Source organism: Galleria mellonella, unplaced genomic scaffold, assembly GCF_026898425.1.
Source record: "Galleria mellonella isolate WM207_F2 unplaced genomic scaffold, CSIRO_AGI_GalMel_v1 utg150, whole genome shotgun sequence".
NCBI classification, from domain to species: Eukaryota; Metazoa; Arthropoda; class Insecta; order Lepidoptera; family Pyralidae; genus Galleria; species Galleria mellonella.
Window position 1 is genome coordinate 2933354 of NW_026442002.1, and position 20796 is coordinate 2954149.

The following is a 20796-nucleotide window of genomic DNA, read 5'->3' on the forward strand; positions in this document are numbered from 1 at the left end:
GCAACGCATGGGGGTATCATGGGCGAAACAGTATAATCTGTTATGTGCATGGTACTGCTCATGTCTATAGGTGACGGTTATCACTTTCCATCAGGTGGGCCGTCAGCTTGTTTGCCATTCTAAGTTGTATAAAAAAAAATACAGCCCGTCAGATGGTCAACGGTCACTGTAGCCTATGGACGCCTGCAATAGTAGGGTTTTTTTTTGGGTGATAATGGTATGGTAACCCCGCCTGCGCTAACGGGATACGCTGGCGGAGCACCAGTGAAGGGTGATAGATGAGAATGAAAACAGGCCAGTTAGCCCATCATGATGAATTCATCAGGAATTAACCATGATAGTTTATAGGGGGAACCGCGATAAGATCGACCTGGTTGGGTATATTGCTAGCAATAGGATTCTCAGTATCCATTGCTAACAATCCCTTCCCCCCCCGCAATACTAGGGTTGTCACGTGCGCGTTGATGACCTTGAAGAAACCACCTAATGTAAAATATAATGCTAAATGTCAATAAACAAACAATATACATTATTTTGTTATTAGAGGTAACGTTTGTTTCTAAAATATTTACATAGGTGATTAATTTTTATTAGTAAGGTCAATAAAAACACGACTGAACGTCTAGACGAGACGCTACGAGCGCGACATCTGTCGGCGATAATTAAATTAGGGATTTCTTTTAATGTATGATAATGGAATGGTAACCCCGCCTGCGCTAACGGTATACGCTGGCGGGGCACCAGTGAGGGATGATAGGTGAGGATGAAAAGGCAGGTCAGTTAGCCGATCGTGATGAATACACCTGGAATTCAGCACGATAGTTTCCAGGGAGACCACGTGGATGTCGACCTGACAGGGTATATTGCTAGCAATGGGACTGTTAACTGGCATTGCTAACAATCCCTTCCCCACTGAATTAGAGATTATCTAACTACTATTAGACAGTGTTTTGCAACATTTTTAGACTATAGCCTCTTTAAAATGAGGGGGGGAAGGGATTGTTAGTAATTAGGTCTAACAGTCCCATTGCGGGGAGAAACTAAATAAACGCGTGTGTAAACAAAAACTATTGTGTTTCGTAAATCGTATATAATAACAAGTGTATATCTGTCTGGCTGGCCTTCGTCCAAATCCCCCTAAAGTGCACCCGGTACTCTAGTGTATAATATTTATCTACTTCCATTCCATCTGTCATCATCAGTCTGGTAAGCCACTTTGTTTTATCAATATTATAAAACACGAATGGGACAGAGATTTTTTTTTATACAACTTAGAATGGCAAACAAGCTGACGGCCCACCTGATGGAAAGTGGTAACCGTCGCCTATAGACATGAGCAGTACCATGGACATAACAGAGTATACTGTTTCGCCTATGATACCCCCCATGCGTTGCCTTTCCTGAGGATTCAGGTGTTATTCCTCTGTACCCAGTAAATTTACGCCATATCCCACCCTTCAAACCGAAACACAGCCATGCAAACACAACTGCTTCACGGTAGAAACACGAATGGAACAGAGGTGCCTAAGCAAACGACTTTTGTACAAAGTCTCCCTCTGGTAACCCAACAAGCGTACATCTCGTCTGAGGGTAGACGGTCACTGGAGATGACACGTGCGCGTTGCGCACATAACAGCGTATACTGTTTCGATACCCCCCCCCCCCCCCCCCAACCCCTATGCGTATATTATGTATTTATATGGTTGTGTTTTGGTTTGAAGGGTGTGATATGACTTAAATTACAGGGTACGTAGAAATTGTAAAGTAAATACTGGCGGGGCAACAGTGAGAGATAATAGGTGGGGATGAAAGCAGATCAATTGGCCCATCGTGACGAATTCATCAAGACTTAACTACAATAATCGTTCATTCAATTTTTAATGAACGTGGCGTCACGTGGTGATGGACTACCAGTCTCATTGCTAGCAATATACCTTTTCAGATTGACCTCCCCATGGTCCTCCCTGAAAACCATCATGCTAAATTCCAGATATATTCATCACGATAGGCTAACTGATATGCCTAGGGGGAAAGGGATTGTTAGTAATGGGGATTGAGAATCCCATTGTTGGTAATATATCCAACCAGGTCGACCTCCTCGCGGTTCCCCCTGGAAACTATCATGGTTAATTCCTGATGAATTCATCATGATGGGCTAACTGGCCTGTTTTCATTCTCATCTAACACCATTCACTGATGCTCCGCCAGCGTATCCCGTTGACGCAGGCGGGGTTACATTCCATTATCATCTATGAAAAAAAAACAATTCATTTCCGGCCTTTACGAGTGAATATAATAACAATAAGCAAACCCGAGATCTGACATCGATTTGAATGAACTCAAAAGACTTCAAAAGACATTGGCAATTGACTGTAACAATGAGGTGGCACGTTTATTCAGATGATAAAATGACAATTAATCATTACATAGATATTTGTTTAATATTAAATTTTGTGTATAAAAAGTCGAGTTTCAAATGCATGGATCGTATTCACCATAACTTCATTGGGTTTGGCAGAGTCTCCTAACAAGATGTGTGGTGTAAAGCTGGCCTATTTATTCGTGTTCAGTGTGAGTATTTTTTTTTTTAACCTTTTCAAAAATACGTCTAAATTCTCGAATTACTAGCAATATGTTCTCCGATATTGATCCCTTTATAGGGTCGAAAATAAAGTTTAAGAATGAGATAAAACGGCATATGGTGGTAATAAGTAATTAACGTTATTAATTTGTTGTCAAAGATTTCTTTTTTATATAATCTTTCTTTAATATACAGTCAGAAGTATTAATTTTTCCTAATTTTTTTTTATTCTAAAGTACTATCAATTTTTTTAATGGTTATATAGGTATTATTTTTATGTGTTTTTATGAAAAAATGTTTTATTAATAAAACAATAAAAAGTTAATTTCTGAGCATTATTATTGACAATGTTGCTGTATTGTCTAATTTTGTGTTTCGTTTACTTGTATTTTATTTTGTACAATTTCCATTGGCTACCAAATTACTATTTAAGTATATATTATGTAATATTTTAACTGTTTGTTTGCCTTAAATAAATAAAAAAACTCCCTAAGTGGGAAGACTGTGTTCAGCAGTGGACAGTTAACTACATAAAGCATATAATCCGTCTGATGCTCTGCATCAGGAGATTTCAAAAGACGAAAACAAATTAAACATTTCTTATATTTTATATCCTGAAAATCAGTGGTTTGCTTTTAAGCAAAACTATCACTGAGCTGTAGCCTATTTGGGTCACTGCGACACACATGGCGAAAACATATCCTCATATTTCATCTTTTGTTTTATATTTAAAAAAATGTAAATAATCTGATTGCATAAACTCATTTGTTAATTTACGTGTGTCATAAATGGCTCAAATAAAGTGTTTATCTATCTATCCCAACTATGTTTTTGATTAATTTTATTTTATAGACTCATTAGCTTTTACCCGCGAATTTGTCCGCGTGAACGGAGATTTATTTACTGACCGGAATAATAAGTAGCCTTTTTTATACTGTTTCGCCCATGATACCACCCCATGCGTTGCCATTCTTGAGGACTCAGGTGTTATTCCTCTATACCCTGTAAATTTACGCCATGTCTCACCCTACAAACCGAAACACAGCCATGCAAACACAACTGTTTCACGGTAGAAACACGAATGGGACAGAGGTACCCAAGCAAACGACTTCTGTACAAAGTCTCCCTCTAAAGCCTATTTACTTCTCCATCCTATATATAAGTAGAACGTGTATACCAAATTTCATAGTGATTGGTTAAAACGTCAAGGCGTTATAATGTAACAGACAAACTCACATTTATAACATTAGAAGAAGTTATTGTAATTATTTTAATAGTTTGTTTCATTTTTATATTCTTAAAAGAATTTGTACAAAAATCTCTATTAATTTAAATATTTCCTTTTTTTTAAGGCTCTGAGCTTGGCTGCCAATGCGGCTCCAAACGGTAAGTATTGTATCTTTTTCAATCACGACAGTAGCCAATAATAATATCAAAGAAACCGCGTGGAGGTCGACCTGACAATGTAGTCCCCGTTACTAACAGCAGCCTTCTTACTTTCCCTTTAAATACGATTATGATGAAGGTATAGGGATAAAAATCCAGATAAAATCGAAAATTCTGTTGATCCAATGATGTGAAAGGACGCACCATAGACATCACGGTGAGACCCATGGTACTCCTCAAGCGTTGCCATTCCTAAGGACCAATCATCGTCATCTTCCTACCCTTACCCTAATTTGGGGTCGCGTAATATGGTTTTCTCTATTCGCAATCATTCCCGCATCATTTCCATTCCCAGAAGAATGGTAACCCTGCTGATGATGGGTGAGAAGGACGAACTAAGGTGTTATTCCACTGTGTCCTGTAATTTCAAATAACAATTTAACAGCCAGGTTTTGTGTGAAGACACAGATCTACCTTTTTCTTTTGAGGGTGTTGAGACTTAAAATGCTAACCCTAAGGTTGTCTTGAAAAGATTGTTTTCAGCAATTAGACTGCCTTACTGTACATATACAATTGTATTGTTACATTTATTAATTGTCTTGCTTATTCCCCATATTTTATATATTCCCAAAAAGGGTTGACGTCAGGCAGGCGGCCGGTCGTAAAATTAAGGCCAAATCTTTTTGTAATATGGATAAAAAACATATTACGCCGACCCCAAATAATAATTGGGATAAGGGTAGGAAAATGATGATTCCCCATATTTTACATTGCAACTCATTCATTTATTCATTAAAAGTGTTTGTCATTTCCATTGGCTACCAAATTACTGAGAGTGATGCATTACGTGACATCCAATTGGAGAACATCAATCTTCAAGGTAAGTTTTGGGATTTGTTTTAGAATTACGATCAGCAACAGTTTGTCTTTTATTAATGAAAATAGAATACTGTATGCACCTACGCTGATGATGCTCTGGTAGAACACTAGAAGAGGGACAATGATGAGAATAAATTCAGGTCAGTTGGCCCATCGGGACGAATTAACCAGGAATTGATCACGTTGGTTTTTAAAGACAACGGCGTGGGGACTCGACTTGATGGGGATAGCTGATCAATGGGGCCACGAAACTCAATTACTGTGCATCCTTTTACCGAGTTCATCATTGTTAAGGTGCAAACTAGGTATTAATAAACTCTTTAGTAAAATTTTAAAATAGAAAAAGAAAAATATTATCGCCTAGTAACCTTAATATTTGTTGGTGTCCAAAAACTGACTTTTGTCTAAAATTGTCTTTACAAACTTAATAATATTTTAATATAATAGTGCGATACAGTGTTTTATATATTTAGTATGTGTTCTGTTATAAATAGATTGTCAGTTACTTGGCCTATAAAAGAGAGTAAATCTATTGTGTTACATAAGTGCTACTATTACCTTCACACTGGTCATATTTCCATGTATATCTACTTCTAACATGATAGGTTTCCAACTGCTACTCTAACAATCATGTGGAGTGCTCTGAGGTATTCGGATTGATACCTGCTGCTGGTTTTCACCACCGTACAACCCGCCACCAACTAAAATTTCATCCTAACCATCTGGATGAGTGGCGGTCTTCTACCGTGTATTTTACAAGGCACTTTCTTCCATGCACAATCACTCTTTGGAATCAACGTCCAGCAGCAGTATTTTCGAACCGATAGCGACATTATAACCTTCAAGAATAAAGCATATTCCTTTTTAAAAGGCTGACAGCACACCTGCATTGCTTCTTGTGTTGCGGGTGATCGTGGAGGCGGTAGTCACTTATCATCAGATGAGCCGCAAGGTCGTTTGCACGTTGTGTTATAAAAAAAATTACTAACAATTATGTTATATTATCGTATATTAAAACATATCAATTCATAGCTTAAGTTGATAATTTATTTTCATTGTCACATATGTCACTATAGTTTTTTTTTTTTTATATAATTCTTTTGACAACCTCAGAAGGAGAGGGGGAAAAGGATTGTTAGCAATGGAGTTTGACAGCCCCATTGCTAGCAATATACCTTATTAGGTCGACCTCCACGTAATTCCCCCTGGAAACTATCGTGAACAATTCTTGTTGAATTCGTCACGATGGGCTAACTGACCTACTTCAGCCTCATCTATCACCCTTCACTGGTGCCCCGCCGGTGTATACCGATACCGCAGGTGGGGTTACCATTCCATTATCATCCATTAAAAAAAAAACGTAAGAAGGAGGTTTGTACTCTTACAAACTTTTTTTCCATACCTTTTTTTGTGGCAACCATTCACGTCATATTATATGATGGCTATTGACAAGATTGATTCGTTGATTTCTGTTTTACTCTGACGTACTTTGCTTTATGTTCTAATGTTCGAATCCAATGTTAAATATTTAATGAGGATTTGTTATTTCCAGCACTGAACAATGAGATACGAAATCTCAACTGGCGGAATTCGCGTAATATTCGAAACATACAAGACCTGCAGAACTTACAGAAGATACAAAGCCTCCGAGACGTACTGAATCTCCAGGACGAAGCCACCATCATCAACGGACAAGGTACCGTTTATTGTAGGTTAAATTAAAAGGTATTAGCACTCTAAAAGCAAAGAAAACAGAGAAATAGAGAGGGAAGGGGGGAAAGAGAGAAAGAGGTAGACTTTGTACAAGTCGTGTGCTGATATTTATCACAAACTTTCTTCCTCATCGGTTGTCGATCCTTCGAACTATATGTTTTTTTTTTATACAACTTAGAATGGCAAACAAGCTGACGGCCCATCTGATGGAAAGTGGTAACCGTCGCCTATAGACACGAGCAGTACCATGGACATAACAGAGTGTACTGTTTCGCCCACGATACCCCCCATGCGTTACCATTCCTGAGTACTCAGGTGTTATTCCTCTGTACCCTGAAACACAGCCATGCAAACACAACTGCTTCACGGTAGGAACACGAATGTGACAGAGGCACCCAAGCAATTGACGTTTGTACAAAGTCTCCCTCTGGTAATATATAGCCAGCCCATTACCATTTCAGCCTGCAGATTCTTCGATCTATTTCGTGTGACTTTAGTTCTTTGGTGCATTTCTATATTCCGAATTCCACCATGTAGTGAAACTCTAAGCCTAATCTTCTTCATAGCTAGCTGACTTACTTGGAAGGTACACATACAACTAAGGTAGTATTTTTTGGTTAAATGTATTCTATTTTTAATTTACTTTCAATGGGGGAAAGGGATTGTTAGCAATGGAGTTTGACAGCCCCATTGCTAGCAATATGCCTTATTAGGTCGACCTCCACGTAGTTCCCCCTGGAAACTATCGTGCACAATTCTTGTTGAATTCGTCACGATGGGCTAACTGACCTGCTTCATACTCATCTATCATCCTTCACTGGTGTCCCGCCGGTGTATACTGATATGCGCGGGTGGGGTTACGATTCCATTATCATCCATTAAAAAACAAATTTGCTTTCAATAGGAGAAGATTCACAATTAGTTTGAATTATTATTCTTAAACCGACTTTAAAAAAGGCTCTCAATTCGGTAGCATTTTTGACCTCATAACTCTATCAGTTTTAAACCGATTTGGAAAAATCTTTTTTTATTTAAAAAGGTACGTGTAAGTGTACCTTGTGTACGTGACAGTATATACATTTTAATAAAATCAGTTTAGTAGTTTAGTTTTAAATTAAAATAAGTGATTTTTCCATTATTAAAGTTTTTTTTTTGTAAAATCTTATTTATTCGAAAAAAGTCACTTTTTGGGGAGCAATGTTAACTTGTCTATTATTATAAATTGTAGGTATTAAGATTGTTTTTTTTTTTTTTTACTTAGATAGATACTCTTTATTGTTTCCTTCAAAAGATTACAATAGTAAACTTATTATAAATATAAACAATTACTGGAAATAATCACAGCGAGAAAACAATGGGCGACTTTATCGCTAAAAGCGATCTTTTTCAGGCAGCCTTTGGATGGGGAGGAGTAATTATAAACAGTTTGATCGGAGGAACGATGAAATTCTATTATTTCTAAATATAGAGATATGATACATGTAATGGTATAAACTATATATCCCTACTCATTATACATACATACATACATATCTGTCGCGCCTGTCTCCCATTAGGGTAGGCAGAAACAATGGAACGCCAAATGCTTCGATTCAAACAAACCTCTTTCGCTTCCTCCACATTCATCAATCATATTTCATAATTCATACACGCTCGCCGGTTACGGGTACTTTTAATTTGGCCCTTCTTCTTTGGCCCTACTCATTATATACACTTATATACATATATATATATATATATATATATATATATATATATATATATATATATATATATATATATATATATATATATATATATATATATATTACATATTTTTTAAGATATCAATAACTTTAAGTTTCTTAATGTCTGGCAGTGAACGCGGATCTAAGGAACATCGATTTGCTGAACCGTTACGGCCCTCAGAGTCCACTGAATATCATCGACCGACGAGGTAAGATTGTGTTTTATGTAAATAAATAGTCGAGACAGCGCCATCTAGTTCCAAACTATTTTAGCACATACTTTTTTTTAATGGGTGATAATGGAATGGTAACCGCACCCGCGCTATCGGTATACACCGGTGGGGCACCAGTGAAGGATGATAGGTGAGGATGAAGCAGGTCAGTTAGCCCATCGTGACGAATTCAACAAGAATTGTTCACGATGGTTTCCAGGGGGAACCACGTGGAGGTCGACCTAATAGGGCATATTGCTAGCAATGGGGCTGTCAAACTCCATTGCTAACAATCCCTTTCCCCCCATTAGTACATACTAGTTATTAATATATAATCGCCGTGAGGTCCCGGTATAAAATATAAGAGGCGACTTACGACACCCACGGGTAAGGAATGGGTGGCCTATTCTATGCCGGGACCACACGGCTGTGATCTAATAATATTGAATATAAAAGAAAATTATTGCATTTGTGACTAATTTATTGTTTTTTTTTTCCAGATATTGTAGATAATCAACAGAATGGAGTGGAATCTTTTACGTCCACGGATGTAGTTGGTAAGTTTATCAAATTTGGTTATATTAACTTTGCAGAAGGCTCTTCACAAGATGGGTACTTGAAGACCGTTATCAATGAAGCATTTTGACAAAGATATTAAAAACTGATATAGTTTTAAATTATTTTTTTATACCACTGAGGTGGCAAACAAGCATACGACCCACCTGATGGTAAGTGGTTACCGTAGCCTATAAACACCTGCAATACCAGAGGTATCACGCGTGCGTTGCCGACCCTGAAGAAACCTCTTTACTCCCCTTTTGAAGAACCCCATGCTGTTGTCTCTTGGGAAAACCTCGGCAGGGAGCTCATTCCACAACCTGAGTGTTCGTGGGAGGAAACATCTCTGAAACCGCGCAGTACGCGACCATTGAGGCTGTAAGACATGAGGATGAACTCCCTGTCGATGGCGACACGTACGATGGCAGAAAGTTTGGTGATAAACCAAGTTCATTTTTAGACCATTACTTAATCATATTCCAAATAATTTTGGAATTAGTTAGTTTTATGATTGCAGGTGACAATAATACTAAGAATGATACGAATAAATAGATAGATTTTTCTAAAACGAATGTTGTTAAGTGATTTCTATTTAATAATTTATTTACTGTGTCTGACTAGCGCCATCTACATTTCTCTCTGTATTCATGCCAGGTTGTCTGTAAGAGATTGCTTCTAGCGATAAGGCCGCCTTTTGTATATGCACATTCTGTATAAATACTCCTTGTATACATCTCTATTGTGCGCCTCCGGCATATACAGCCCACCAGTGTATGCCGGCTGAAGAACCCAGCGACCCGGAGGTCGTCGCCTCCGGAGTTGAAGCCGGGGTAGTGGGGTATACCCCGAGGCCCCTACCTCGCCCGCCCACACATCATCTGGCGGGCATGAGATGCCCTTGTTGATTATTGCGCGCAATAAAGTGTTTATTATTATTATTATTTCAGATATCACTGACATCCAACAGCCTGGATCTGAATCGATTCAAGTTAGTGAAAGCATTAGACCTTCGAATATTTTAGGTGAGTACATTTTTTTTTAAATAATTAATATATAATTTACACGATGATTAGAGAGAAGTGTGGACTGAAAGACGATGTAGTGACAAAAATCGAAAAAGGAATGTTGCGTTGGTTCGGTCATTTGGAGAGGATGAATGAAAGAAGAATTACGAAAGAGATTTATCGAGCAAGAATGAATGGAGATGTCGGTAGGGGCCGCCCTAGACGGACGTATGTCGACCAAATAGGCGACGTGCTAAAGAAGGGCCAAATTAAAAGTACCCGTAACCGACGAGCGTGTATGACAAGATTGATGAATGTGGAAGAAGCGAAAGAGGTTTGTTTGAATCGAAGCATTTGGCGTTCCATTGTTTCTGCCTACCCTAATGGGAATGTCACAGGCGTGACAGATATGATGATGATGATGATGATAATTTACACGAGTGAGATACACTAAGATGGTAAGAGGGTATATAAAATTATGTCTAGTTTCTTTGTTTAAAAATTCTCACAATATTGTACACCACTCTAGCCGCTGACATAATTGCTCCTTTCCACTTTGAAAAAAAAAAATTTACAGTACGAGGTGGGCCGTCAGCTTGTTTGCCATTTTAAGTTGTATAAAAAAAATCCTTTTACGCATTTCCAAAGATTCCTTCCTTTTTTCCTCAATCCTTTCCTCTATACCGTAGGTGACAGAAACCATCAATAAATGCATTCCCAAACAGGGTTGACGTCAGGCAGGCGGCCGGTCGTAAAACTATAAGCTAAGTCTCTTTGTAATATGGATAAAAACATATTACGCAGACCACAAACAATAATTGGGATAAGGATAGGGAGACAATGATGATTCTAATTGTAATATTGTGGAATTTATTACATACAACACAAGTATTTATTGTGGAATCAAAAAGTTTTTTTTTATACAATTTAGAACACTTCGTCATAGTCGTAGAATACTGACGGGTATATATATTTAATATTTGTCAGATTCGTCAGTATTCTACGACTATGACGACTTGTTTGTTTGTAACACTTGATTGTACGTACAGTAAAGTATTAAATAATACAGTGTTTTTAATAAATGAATAAGTACAATAGTGGACTTATTCTGTAAAAAGGATATCTTCCAGTCAACCTTTGAATGCCTAATAGACATTGTAAATTGGTGGAGACCAAGGATAATAGTTAATTTAATTTAATTTAATAATAAAAATAAAAAAATTATTTCATTCCAAGCATTTGCTTTTGATTTTTTTTTATACAACTTAGAATGGCAAACGAGCTGACGGCCCACCTGATGGAAAGTGGTAACCGTCGTATAGACATGAGCAGTACCATGGACATAACAGAATATACTGTTTCGCCCATGATACCCCCTATGCGTTGCCATTCCTGAGGATTCAGGTGTTATTCCTCTGTACCCTGTAAATTCACATTACAAATCAAAATTGTAAATTGTGATTTGTGACAGTTATAAATATTTTAACATTTACTGTAACAGTATTGTAATAAAAAGTACATAATGATTAGATATTAACTCTTCAATGAACTAATGTTTCTTCATCGTCATATCGTCATAGTCGTAGAATACTGACGGATCCTTTATATGTAATATTTGTCAGATCCGTCAGTATTCTACGACTATGACGATATCAGCCTTTAACTGTCCACTGCTGGACGTAAGCCTCCCCCTTGGGGGGTTCTACCAGTGGTTGCCACGCTTAACAGGCGAATTGGCAACCGCAGTTAAAGTTTAGAGATGTTTTAAAAGGGACGCTGCTGCCCATCCCTCGCTCTCCTTAGTCACTTCTTTCGACATTCACAGGAAAGGAAAGGGTGGCCTATTCTATGCTGGGACCACATGGTTATTATAAACTACTACTAATAATATTATTTTTACATTTGTTTATTGAAGATGAAAGTTATTAAAGGAGAAAAACTATATGCTTTTCAGATACCAATCAGAGGCTTGATTTGGAAGGCAGACCCACGAATGTTGTTGGTAAGTAAAATCCACTATTATATGTAGAAACCTTCGGATTATTAATAGACCTAACAATAATAATTTGAAATAAATATTTTTATTTATTTATTTATTTGCAGGTGGACAAGGTAGTATTTTTTTATACAACTTAGAATAGCAAATTAACTGACGGCCCACTTGATGGAAAGTGGTAACCGTCGCCTATAGAGATAAGCAGTATCGTGGACATAACAGAATACATTGTTTCGTCCATTTCGTTGCCATTCCTGAGGACTCAGGTGTTATCCCTCTGTACCTTGTAAATTCACTGCCATATGCCCACCCTTCAAACCGAAACACAGCCATGCAAACACTGCTTCACGGTAGAAACACGAAAAGGACAGTGGTGCCCAAGCAAACGACTTTTGTACAAAGTCTCCCTCTGGTATTATAAATATATATATTAGTATATTAAATGTCTTATATAATTTATTAATATACATTTATTTAATTATAAAGATGCGAGGAAAATCTAGTTATAATTGATTAGTTTTTGCCCACATTGCCCGAAGTTTGGAAGTAGTAAAATATAAACCACTATTTAAGTTAGGCATTCAGGAAAATACTGTGACAGCATTAAATTTTTGTGTAGTAGTTTTAACATGATACTAGAACAAACATATAGACGGACGGACAAAAATTGCAAAAAGTATGTTTTGTCGCCTATTGCTTTCAAAAAGGTCTCTTATATTAATTTTTCTTATATTTATTTTATGTATGTTGCAAGATCAGTGGTTTTTTCCCATCGCATAAAATGCCACCATACATGTGTATCTACGTGGAATTTATGTACATACACAATATATGTGCATACTTATATACAGAAATTTCGGTCACGGTAATGGTAACAGTATCGCGAGTGCAATGGTTTTTTTACCATCTCAAAAAATGCTTAACGCGCTTAAAGAAGTTTTCACTTCAACAATCAAATATTTCCTCTTGGTTATATTATATAAATAATCAGCCCTTAGAAATGGATATATATTTGCGGTGTTTTGAGTTGAATTTCTGGGTCCGTGGGGCCCCAAGGCCATGAATCTTTTCAAAGAGATTTCACGCCGGCTGGTAGAAACCTCTGGCGACCAGAAAGCTGGCCTATACTTTGGTCAACGCATTTCCATAGCTATTCAGCGTGGAAATGCAGCAAGTCTCCTAGGTGCCCTACCAACTGGCAGTGATCTTAAGGATTTTTTTTATCTTTAACTATTTAAATTTATTCCATTAGAAACATTTATTTCGATAGGTAATATAAGTAATTAATTAAATTATCAGTAATACTAAGTAAAGCTCATGTTAATTTCTTTAAGCATGTACATAATTAATGTATCATACGAATCCTGTTTTCTACAGGGCAGGCTAAATTCTAACTATAGTAATTAATGCTAAATTTCGCGCTTATACAAATATACTTCAGTAATTAAACACATTTTAACTTTTTTTACTTTATTTTAAAGTTCAAAATAGAATAGAATAGAAAAATGTTTAGTGAAGATTTTTTTTTAAATTATATATGAAATTTGTATTGATGCAAATAGGATCGTTGACTTCTTCTCTATTTGTTATCTTGTTGATTGTATCCTTCATATTCCCCTTATACATTCTACAGTTATTACCCTTATACATTCTACAGTTTTCTTTCAGCTTCTCAAAGGTTGACTAAGAGATCCCTTTATGAGATAAGTCCGCCATTGTATATTGAATCATTTACTAGTGTTTAATCTGAGTTATGTACAATAAAGATTTTTACAATACAATACAATTCTTTCAGATATCGTTGATATACAACGGCCCGGATCGGAGACGAGTCAAGTTACTGAAACCGTGTCACCCACTAATGATTTAAGTAAGTCCATATTTAAATCTTGCGGAGAAACTTTGCCTTCAACTTTTTTTTTTGTACAACTTAGAATGGCAAACAAGCTGACGGCCCACCTGATGGAAAGTGGTAACCGTCGCCTATAGACATGAGCAGTACCATGGACATAACAGAGTATACTGTTTCGCCCATGATACCTCCCATGCGTTGCCATTCCTGAGGACTCAGGTGTTATTCCTCTGTACCGAGTAAACTAATGCCATATCACACTCTTCAAACCGAAACACAGCCATGCCAACACAACTGTTTCACGGATGTGTCAGAGGTACCCAAGCAATCGACTTTTGTACAAAGTCTCCCTCTGGTAACTCAACTATCAAAGTTATATTATAAAGCTAATGTGATTATAGATCATTTGGTACAAAGTTCCAAACACCAATTAAATTTTGTATTATAGATATGATTTGTCATTTTAGGATCTGAACTTCGAACAGGATCATTAAACAATTTACTCCCAGGATATCCAAGACGATCATCACTACGACCAAGACCTGTACGACCGTTACGATCAGCCAGATTAAACTCAAACAGATGGGGACTTGGACCTAATGTAGGCCGTAGAGGTTTGGTATCTCCAGTTAATTCAGGATCACTATTGAATTCACTACTATCACGTCCTGTCTCCCAAAACTGGAATAATGAACCTATTCGACTGTTAGGATCTAGATCTTTAATTGAAGATAGAGTACCTTCAGTATATCAAAGATCCTCACTAGGTGTCGATAGAGTAAACTCGGTTCTTGGATCTGGACGTACAGTACCTGAACTTGATAGAGTAAACACAATCGTGGGATCTGGACAGAGCATAAGATCTTTAATTAATAACAGATTATCTTCAGGGTATCAGAGATCTCCACTAAATATTGACAGAGTAAATTCAGTTGTTGGATCTGGACAGACAGTAAGATCTTTAACTGATGACAGAGTACCTTTAGGGAGTCAGATACCACCAGTAGATGTTGAGAGAATAGACACGATTATTGGACAACCAAGTGACAATGTTGTTATCGTCACTAATGATATAGAAAGACCAGGTTCCAGCGGTTCATCGACATATCCTACTTATGGGCCACGTAGTACACAAGGTACATGATAATTAGTTTTTTTTTTATTTATATTAATATGGTAACATAACATTTGGTATATCTCTTGAGGATATCGATTACAAACTATAAGCTATAACATGAAGATCTTAGTTATTTACAATATCTTAACTGACTGCTCATATATGGTTTAAAACGGTTTTAAGCGTCCCTTGTTCTGCTGCTGGGTTTTAATCATCTTTCAAACTGGAACAGTATTTAGCAGGTACACTAGATTTATTGTATTAAGTGTAATATAACATTGGATAATATATAAATCGATCGAAATAATTAGAAATTAACTATAAACAATAGAGTAAATACTGAATCTTATGAACGTCATACTATATTTACAGATTTGGAAGTTATTACATCTGAGAGAATTGTAAACGGTAGTCCTGTTTTAAGTTCTGAAGAAGTTATAGTAGGCAAGTATCTCTTGTATGAAATTGATATTTTAATCTGTATGTATACTATCATTAATGAAATGAGGCATACATTTATATAAGTAGGAAATTTATTATGTTATTTATCATTGCAGATACATCTGTCTCTTCAAGTACTTCAGCTTCTCCATTGTCATCAGCATTACCACAATCAACGGCATCAGGTATATAAAATAATTTAGGAAGAAATCTATACTAATATGTCTACCTATACCTTTATTAATTTTATTACATTTTGCTACAAGTTTGTGTTTTTCAATTTAGTACAATTCATTCATATTATTCATGTATATGTGTAAAATATTTGTAGTTACATGTGCTCACGGTACCAACTTCATTAGTTACTCCATTATCGCAATCACTGTCGTCAACATCAGGTACATTAAATGTTAAATTAATGAAAGAATCTATTTTCATATCACAATTTACATAGACTTTAAATTTTTTTAGATTTTTTTACTTTTAAGTACTTTTTTTAGCTAGTATAGTTTTATGATTATCTACAGCGCACTTAAACTCTATTCATCATTTACAACATCCTTAATTCTTCAATTTTGTCCAATTTATTTTACTCTTATTGAAGGTGTTTCACTGGGCGTGATTCTTGGTCCAATTTATTCATATTCATTATAAAAATAAAATATGTATTTTGTCATAAATAAAAAAAATAATAAAAGAATGCTAATAATGCATGAACGAATGAATGAAAATTTATTTCAGTAATGCACAACACTTAGTTATACTTAGACTGCAAGTAATAACAACACTAAAAGAAATAGAAAAATAAAGTTTACATTTATATATAAAGTAGTCGAGATCGGTCTGTGTCATGGAAATGAAAAAGGATGTCAATTCAGCTCAAAGTTCCTGCAGAAGCAGAAACGCTGATTTTCAATTAGCACCTCATCACCTAGCCCGGTCCATCGAGATCATAAATTAGCAATTAAAGTAATACAATACACAGGCATGCGCAAAACAATAGGTAAATAACAAAAAAATATCAGTAAAAACAACAAAAACAAAAGAAAAACGAAAACTAAAACAGTATTCGACCCCATGTGCAAAATAAAACAAGTATCCAAGCCTTGACAGTGGCTGTACGATAATTCATAAATTACATTGTTTCTAATTATTTTAAATATATTTGCAGATTACGAAGTTATTAGATCCAATACCATAGTAAACGGTGATCCTGTTTCATCTACAGAAGAAATAATAGTAGGTGGGTCGTCAGCTTGTTTGCCATTCTAAGTTGCATAAAAAAAAATACCAATGTCAATTGTAATAAACCCCAATAATTTTGATTTAAAAATCGATTTTAATAAAATTTCTAAATCGATTTAGAGCCGATAGAGTTATGAGGTAACAAACATAAAAACAATACAACCGTATTGAGACACTCCTTTTTTCTAAGTCGGTTGTTAATAAATAATATTATTTATTTCTTTTTTACAGAACGACCTTCTCTGAATATTCCTACCAACCCTTGGGAAAGGTAATGATATTTTTTTCATGTTTAACATTTTTAATATAGAAACAATTAACTTTGTGACAAAACTAAAATGTTAAAGTTTAACTAGACTTCCATTTATAGTTAGTATTAACTGTAAATTTTTTAACAGGGTACAACAACTTGGCAACAATTTGCAACAAACAGCAACTTCTGCTGCTGAAACTGACATAGAAAACTTAGGTAAGATTTTTTTTATATTGTCATTAATTTACAAATCAATCATCATCATTATATCAGTCTTTAACTGTCCACTGCTCAAGTCCTCTCCTTAGGCCCTAGGGGGTTTTGCCAGCAGTGGCCATGCTTGGCAGGCGGATCGGAGACTTTGGAGATTGCAGTTAGGCTTTGGAGATGTTTTAAGAGGGACGCTGCAGCCCATCTCTCGATCTACCTTAGTCACTTCTTATGACGTCCACTGGAAAGGAAGATTTCATTCATTTCCCATTCAATGCCGGGACCACACGGCAAAAACATAAATTACAAATCAATAACTGTTAAATATTTATGAATTCCCAATTAATTTTGGATGCGAAGAGTTGTTTCCTAATATGTTTAATGCCTGAATTTAGGATAGTCTTTTAAAATAACAATAAAACAATAAATTGATATAAGTGTTGATTTTCACCAAAAAGTTAATTTTTCTCTGAAATAACAATTCTTCTTCTTCGAAGTTTATTCCTATCGGAGAGTATACAACATAAAATTCTAAAGGTCCTAACTTCTGTTGCTGTTTTGAAGAGCGAAGTGGTGTTACAACCAAACCACTCTCGCGGGTTCTTCGGCTATTTCATAGATTAATATGTATATATTTTTTAGTGTACACCACTTTGCAAGAATTATGGGAGCTATGGAACTTATGGAGCCAAAGAAGAGGACAATTAGGATTGCCACCATTATCCTGTAAGACTATACCCTGGATTCCAACAACAAGTCTTTCGTACTTAGTGATAACGTTCAGGATGCGATCTGGCCATGTTCCACTCAACAAATTTTATCATCTTATAGGAATGAAACAATCACCAAATTGTATGTATTGTGACAAAGTGAAAAGACCTTCTACATTTGCTGGTGGAATGTGGCCGAAATTGTAACGTGAGATAGCGGATTCTGGGCGATATGCCATTATACAACGGTAATATCAATCTAATACTGAGTCAACCTGGCAGTCGCAATGCAAAACGGCTATATCTGTGGGTAAAGGTGTTCCTGACGAATTGACAGACTGACTTTCAGACATTCTGGAGACGGGCCAGCAAGTTGACGGCCCATCTTATGGAAAGTAGTAAACGTCGCCTATAGACATGAGCAGTACCATGAACATAACAAAGTATACTGTTTTGCCCATAATACCCCCCATGCGTTGCTATTTTTGAGGACTCGGGTGTTATTCCTCTGTAGCCTGTAAATTCACTACCATATCCTATCCTTCAAACCGAAACACAGCCGTGCAAACACAACTGCTTCACGGTAGAAACACGAATGGGACAGAGGTATCGAAACAAACGACTTTTGTACAAAATCTCCCTTTGTCACAACTGAATTCGGTTTTTTTGGAACAAAATCTTTAATGATGATTTTCCACTATTTGCGGTACACACAAATATGTATTTCGCTACTTCTCCTCAACTACATTACAGAGATTATAAATTCAAATTCAAATCGTCTTTATTCAAATACATTTGTTTGCGAGCACTTTTAATTCTTAATTAATATCTTTTATGATTCTAATGCTGCATTCAAAATATTGTTTACTGAGTAAAACCCATAAGAAACTCAACAGTTGCTCTTTTAAATCTATTATGATACGTATTTCAACACTTCTGTATCGTCTACATCTGAATGTATTGTTTCCTTTACAGTACCATCATCCGGCTCATCCAATTCTGGTCCAAGGAGGTGGATTGACAGGAGTGAAGTTGGCAACGTTTGTGTTTGTTACGATGACTCTAAGTATATCCCCTGGAATGTGCGAAGACAGATCGCAGCTTAGGGCTCCATTCACACTGCAATGTTAGTCACGATCAATCTCGATTCATTTATCTGAACATAGCTACAAAATTACCTTAAATCGTCATATAACTCTTTTGAGTTTTGCTCTTTTGAGGGCAAAACAATAAATTGAGTTGTGACCATTTTGGGCACACGCATGAAGAAGGAAATTGTTGTTTTGTATATTTTGTATATGCATTCTTTTATCTCTTTTTACTGTGTATGTATATGTTTATTGTTATTTGTGTGTTGAAAGTAATGCAAATAAATCATCTATCTATCTATCTAAATATCCCAAATATGTCTTGACATGCAATTGGAAGTAAATTCTTTAATTATCCCTAAATATCAAGCCAAATAAATAAAATATTTGCACTATAGTAGCCATTCACAGTACACTGCTGAGCATAAGCCTTCCCTTTACGCATGTAATTCTGGTAAATTGTTAATAATATAGTTTTCATTGGCAAATTTTGTATTTTTTTTTTATTATCCGTTACCCTTTTTTTTTGTCGAGGGGAAATGCTTCATGCAGACCCACATATCTCTCCCGAGGTACTGCCGGACTCTTATCGGCTAAAACCCCCCGGTGTTTCGTCCACCTATTGCCGGAGCCGCGGGGAATCCGCTTGAACCCTAATCATCATCATCTGTTCTCTGTCCACTGATGAACATAGACCTAGGGAGGGGGAGAGGAGGGGGAGTGTTGCATATTTAGTTTTCTAATTTGTCTTTGTTTTATGCCACATTTTGTTTTATATTTTATACGGAGTGGTGAAGTGAACTTCTCTTACTGAACTAGAACATTCTGGGTTTAAAAAGTAGTGAAAAACAAGTTTTTTTTTTAATTGTAGTGCTATTGTACTTGATATATCCCACCCTGTCCTACCCGGTCCTATCGTACCCTTAACTTATTACTCAGATAAGGTTTTATCTACTTTCCCTATCCACGGAAAGAGAGGAAATAATAATTTACAGAGGTTTTTTTATGCAACTTAGAATGATAAACAAGCTGACAGTCCATTTGATGGAAAGTGGTAACCGTCGCCTATAGACATGAGCAGTACCATGGACATAACAGAGTATACTGTTTCGCCCATGATATTCCCCATGCGTTGCCATTCCTGAAGACTCAGGTGTTATTCCTCTATACTCTGTAAATTCACTGCCATATCCCACCCTTTAACCCGAAACAGCCATGCAAACACAACTGCTTCACGGTTGAAACACGAATGGGGCGATAAGTCCTCGTAGTATATAGAATCAACACCTACTCTCTCCCCGAAAAACCCCGTGTTATCGATACAACACAGCGGCAATGATTCGGCCATGATACCCCCCATGCGTTGCCATTCCTGAGGACTCGGATGTTATTCCTCTGTGCCCTGTAAATTCACTGAATTTTTACAACACAGGGGGTAAACGAGCATGCGGCACACCTGATGGTAAGTGACTACCGCCGCCCATGATCACCCACAACACCACAACATTGCAGGTGTGCTGCCGGCCTTTCAAAAAGGAATATGCCCTTTTCTTGAAGGTTATAATGTCGTATCGGTTCGGAAATACTGCTGCTGGACGTTAATTGCAAAAAATGGTTGTGCGTGGAAGAAAGTGCTTTGAAAAACGCACGGTGAAGGACCGCCACTCATCCAGATGGTTGGGATGGAACATTAGTTTGTGGCGGGTTGTAGATAGACAGTTACTCTTTATTGTTTCCTCACATGCATTCCCAAAGAGGGTTGACGTCAGGCAGGCGGTCGGTCGTATAACTATTTTTTTTTATACAACTCAGAATGGCAAACAA

The 20796-nt window shown here is 36.6% G+C and overlaps 2 protein-coding genes across 2 annotated transcripts; both read left to right on the forward strand.

Moving 5' to 3' along the window:
• The first annotated feature begins 2505 nt into the window (after positions 1-2505).
• Positions 2506-15549, forward strand: LOC113519118 (uncharacterized). Its single transcript, XM_026904173.3, has 10 exons — positions 2506-2571; positions 3934-3967; positions 6399-6542; positions 8418-8495; positions 8999-9055; positions 10004-10078; positions 12015-12062; positions 13852-13926; positions 14376-15044; positions 15398-15549. The coding sequence occupies exons 1-10, from the start codon at positions 2533-2535 to the stop codon at positions 15547-15549; spliced, it is 1371 nt and encodes a 456-aa protein (XP_026759974.2). The 5' UTR covers positions 2506-2532.
• Positions 15466-19984, forward strand: LOC128200087 (uncharacterized). The gene is made up of 6 exons (XM_052892248.1): positions 15466-15651; positions 16638-16709; positions 16943-16982; positions 17110-17180; positions 17817-17900; positions 18860-19984. Exons 1-6 carry the CDS (start codon positions 15564-15566, stop codon positions 18988-18990), a joined length of 486 nt encoding a protein of 161 aa, XP_052748208.1. The 5' UTR covers positions 15466-15563; the 3' UTR covers positions 18991-19984.
• Positions 19985-20796: the final 812 nt, after the last annotated feature.

Coding starts and splice junctions, on each gene's coding strand:
- LOC113519118 (XM_026904173.3), top strand. CDS start 2,533: ATGTGTGGTGTAAAGCTGGCCTATTTATTCGTGTTCAGT. Junction 3,968..6,398: donor TGCCAATGCGGCTCCAAACG/GTAAGTATTGTA, acceptor TGTTATTTCCAG/CACTGAACAATGAGATACGA. Junction 8,496..8,998: donor GAATATCATCGACCGACGAG/GTAAGATTGTGT, acceptor TTTTTTTTCCAG/ATATTGTAGATAATCAACAG.
- LOC128200087 (XM_052892248.1), top strand. CDS start 15,564: ATGTTATTTATCATTGCAGATACATCTGTCTCTTCAAGTACTTCAGCT. Junction 16,983..17,109: donor CCTACCAACCCTTGGGAAAG/GTAATGATATTT, acceptor ATTTTTTAACAG/GGTACAACAACTTGGCAACA. Junction 17,901..18,859: donor AGGATTGCCACCATTATCCT/GTAAGACTATAC, acceptor TTTCCTTTACAG/TACCATCATCCGGCTCATCC.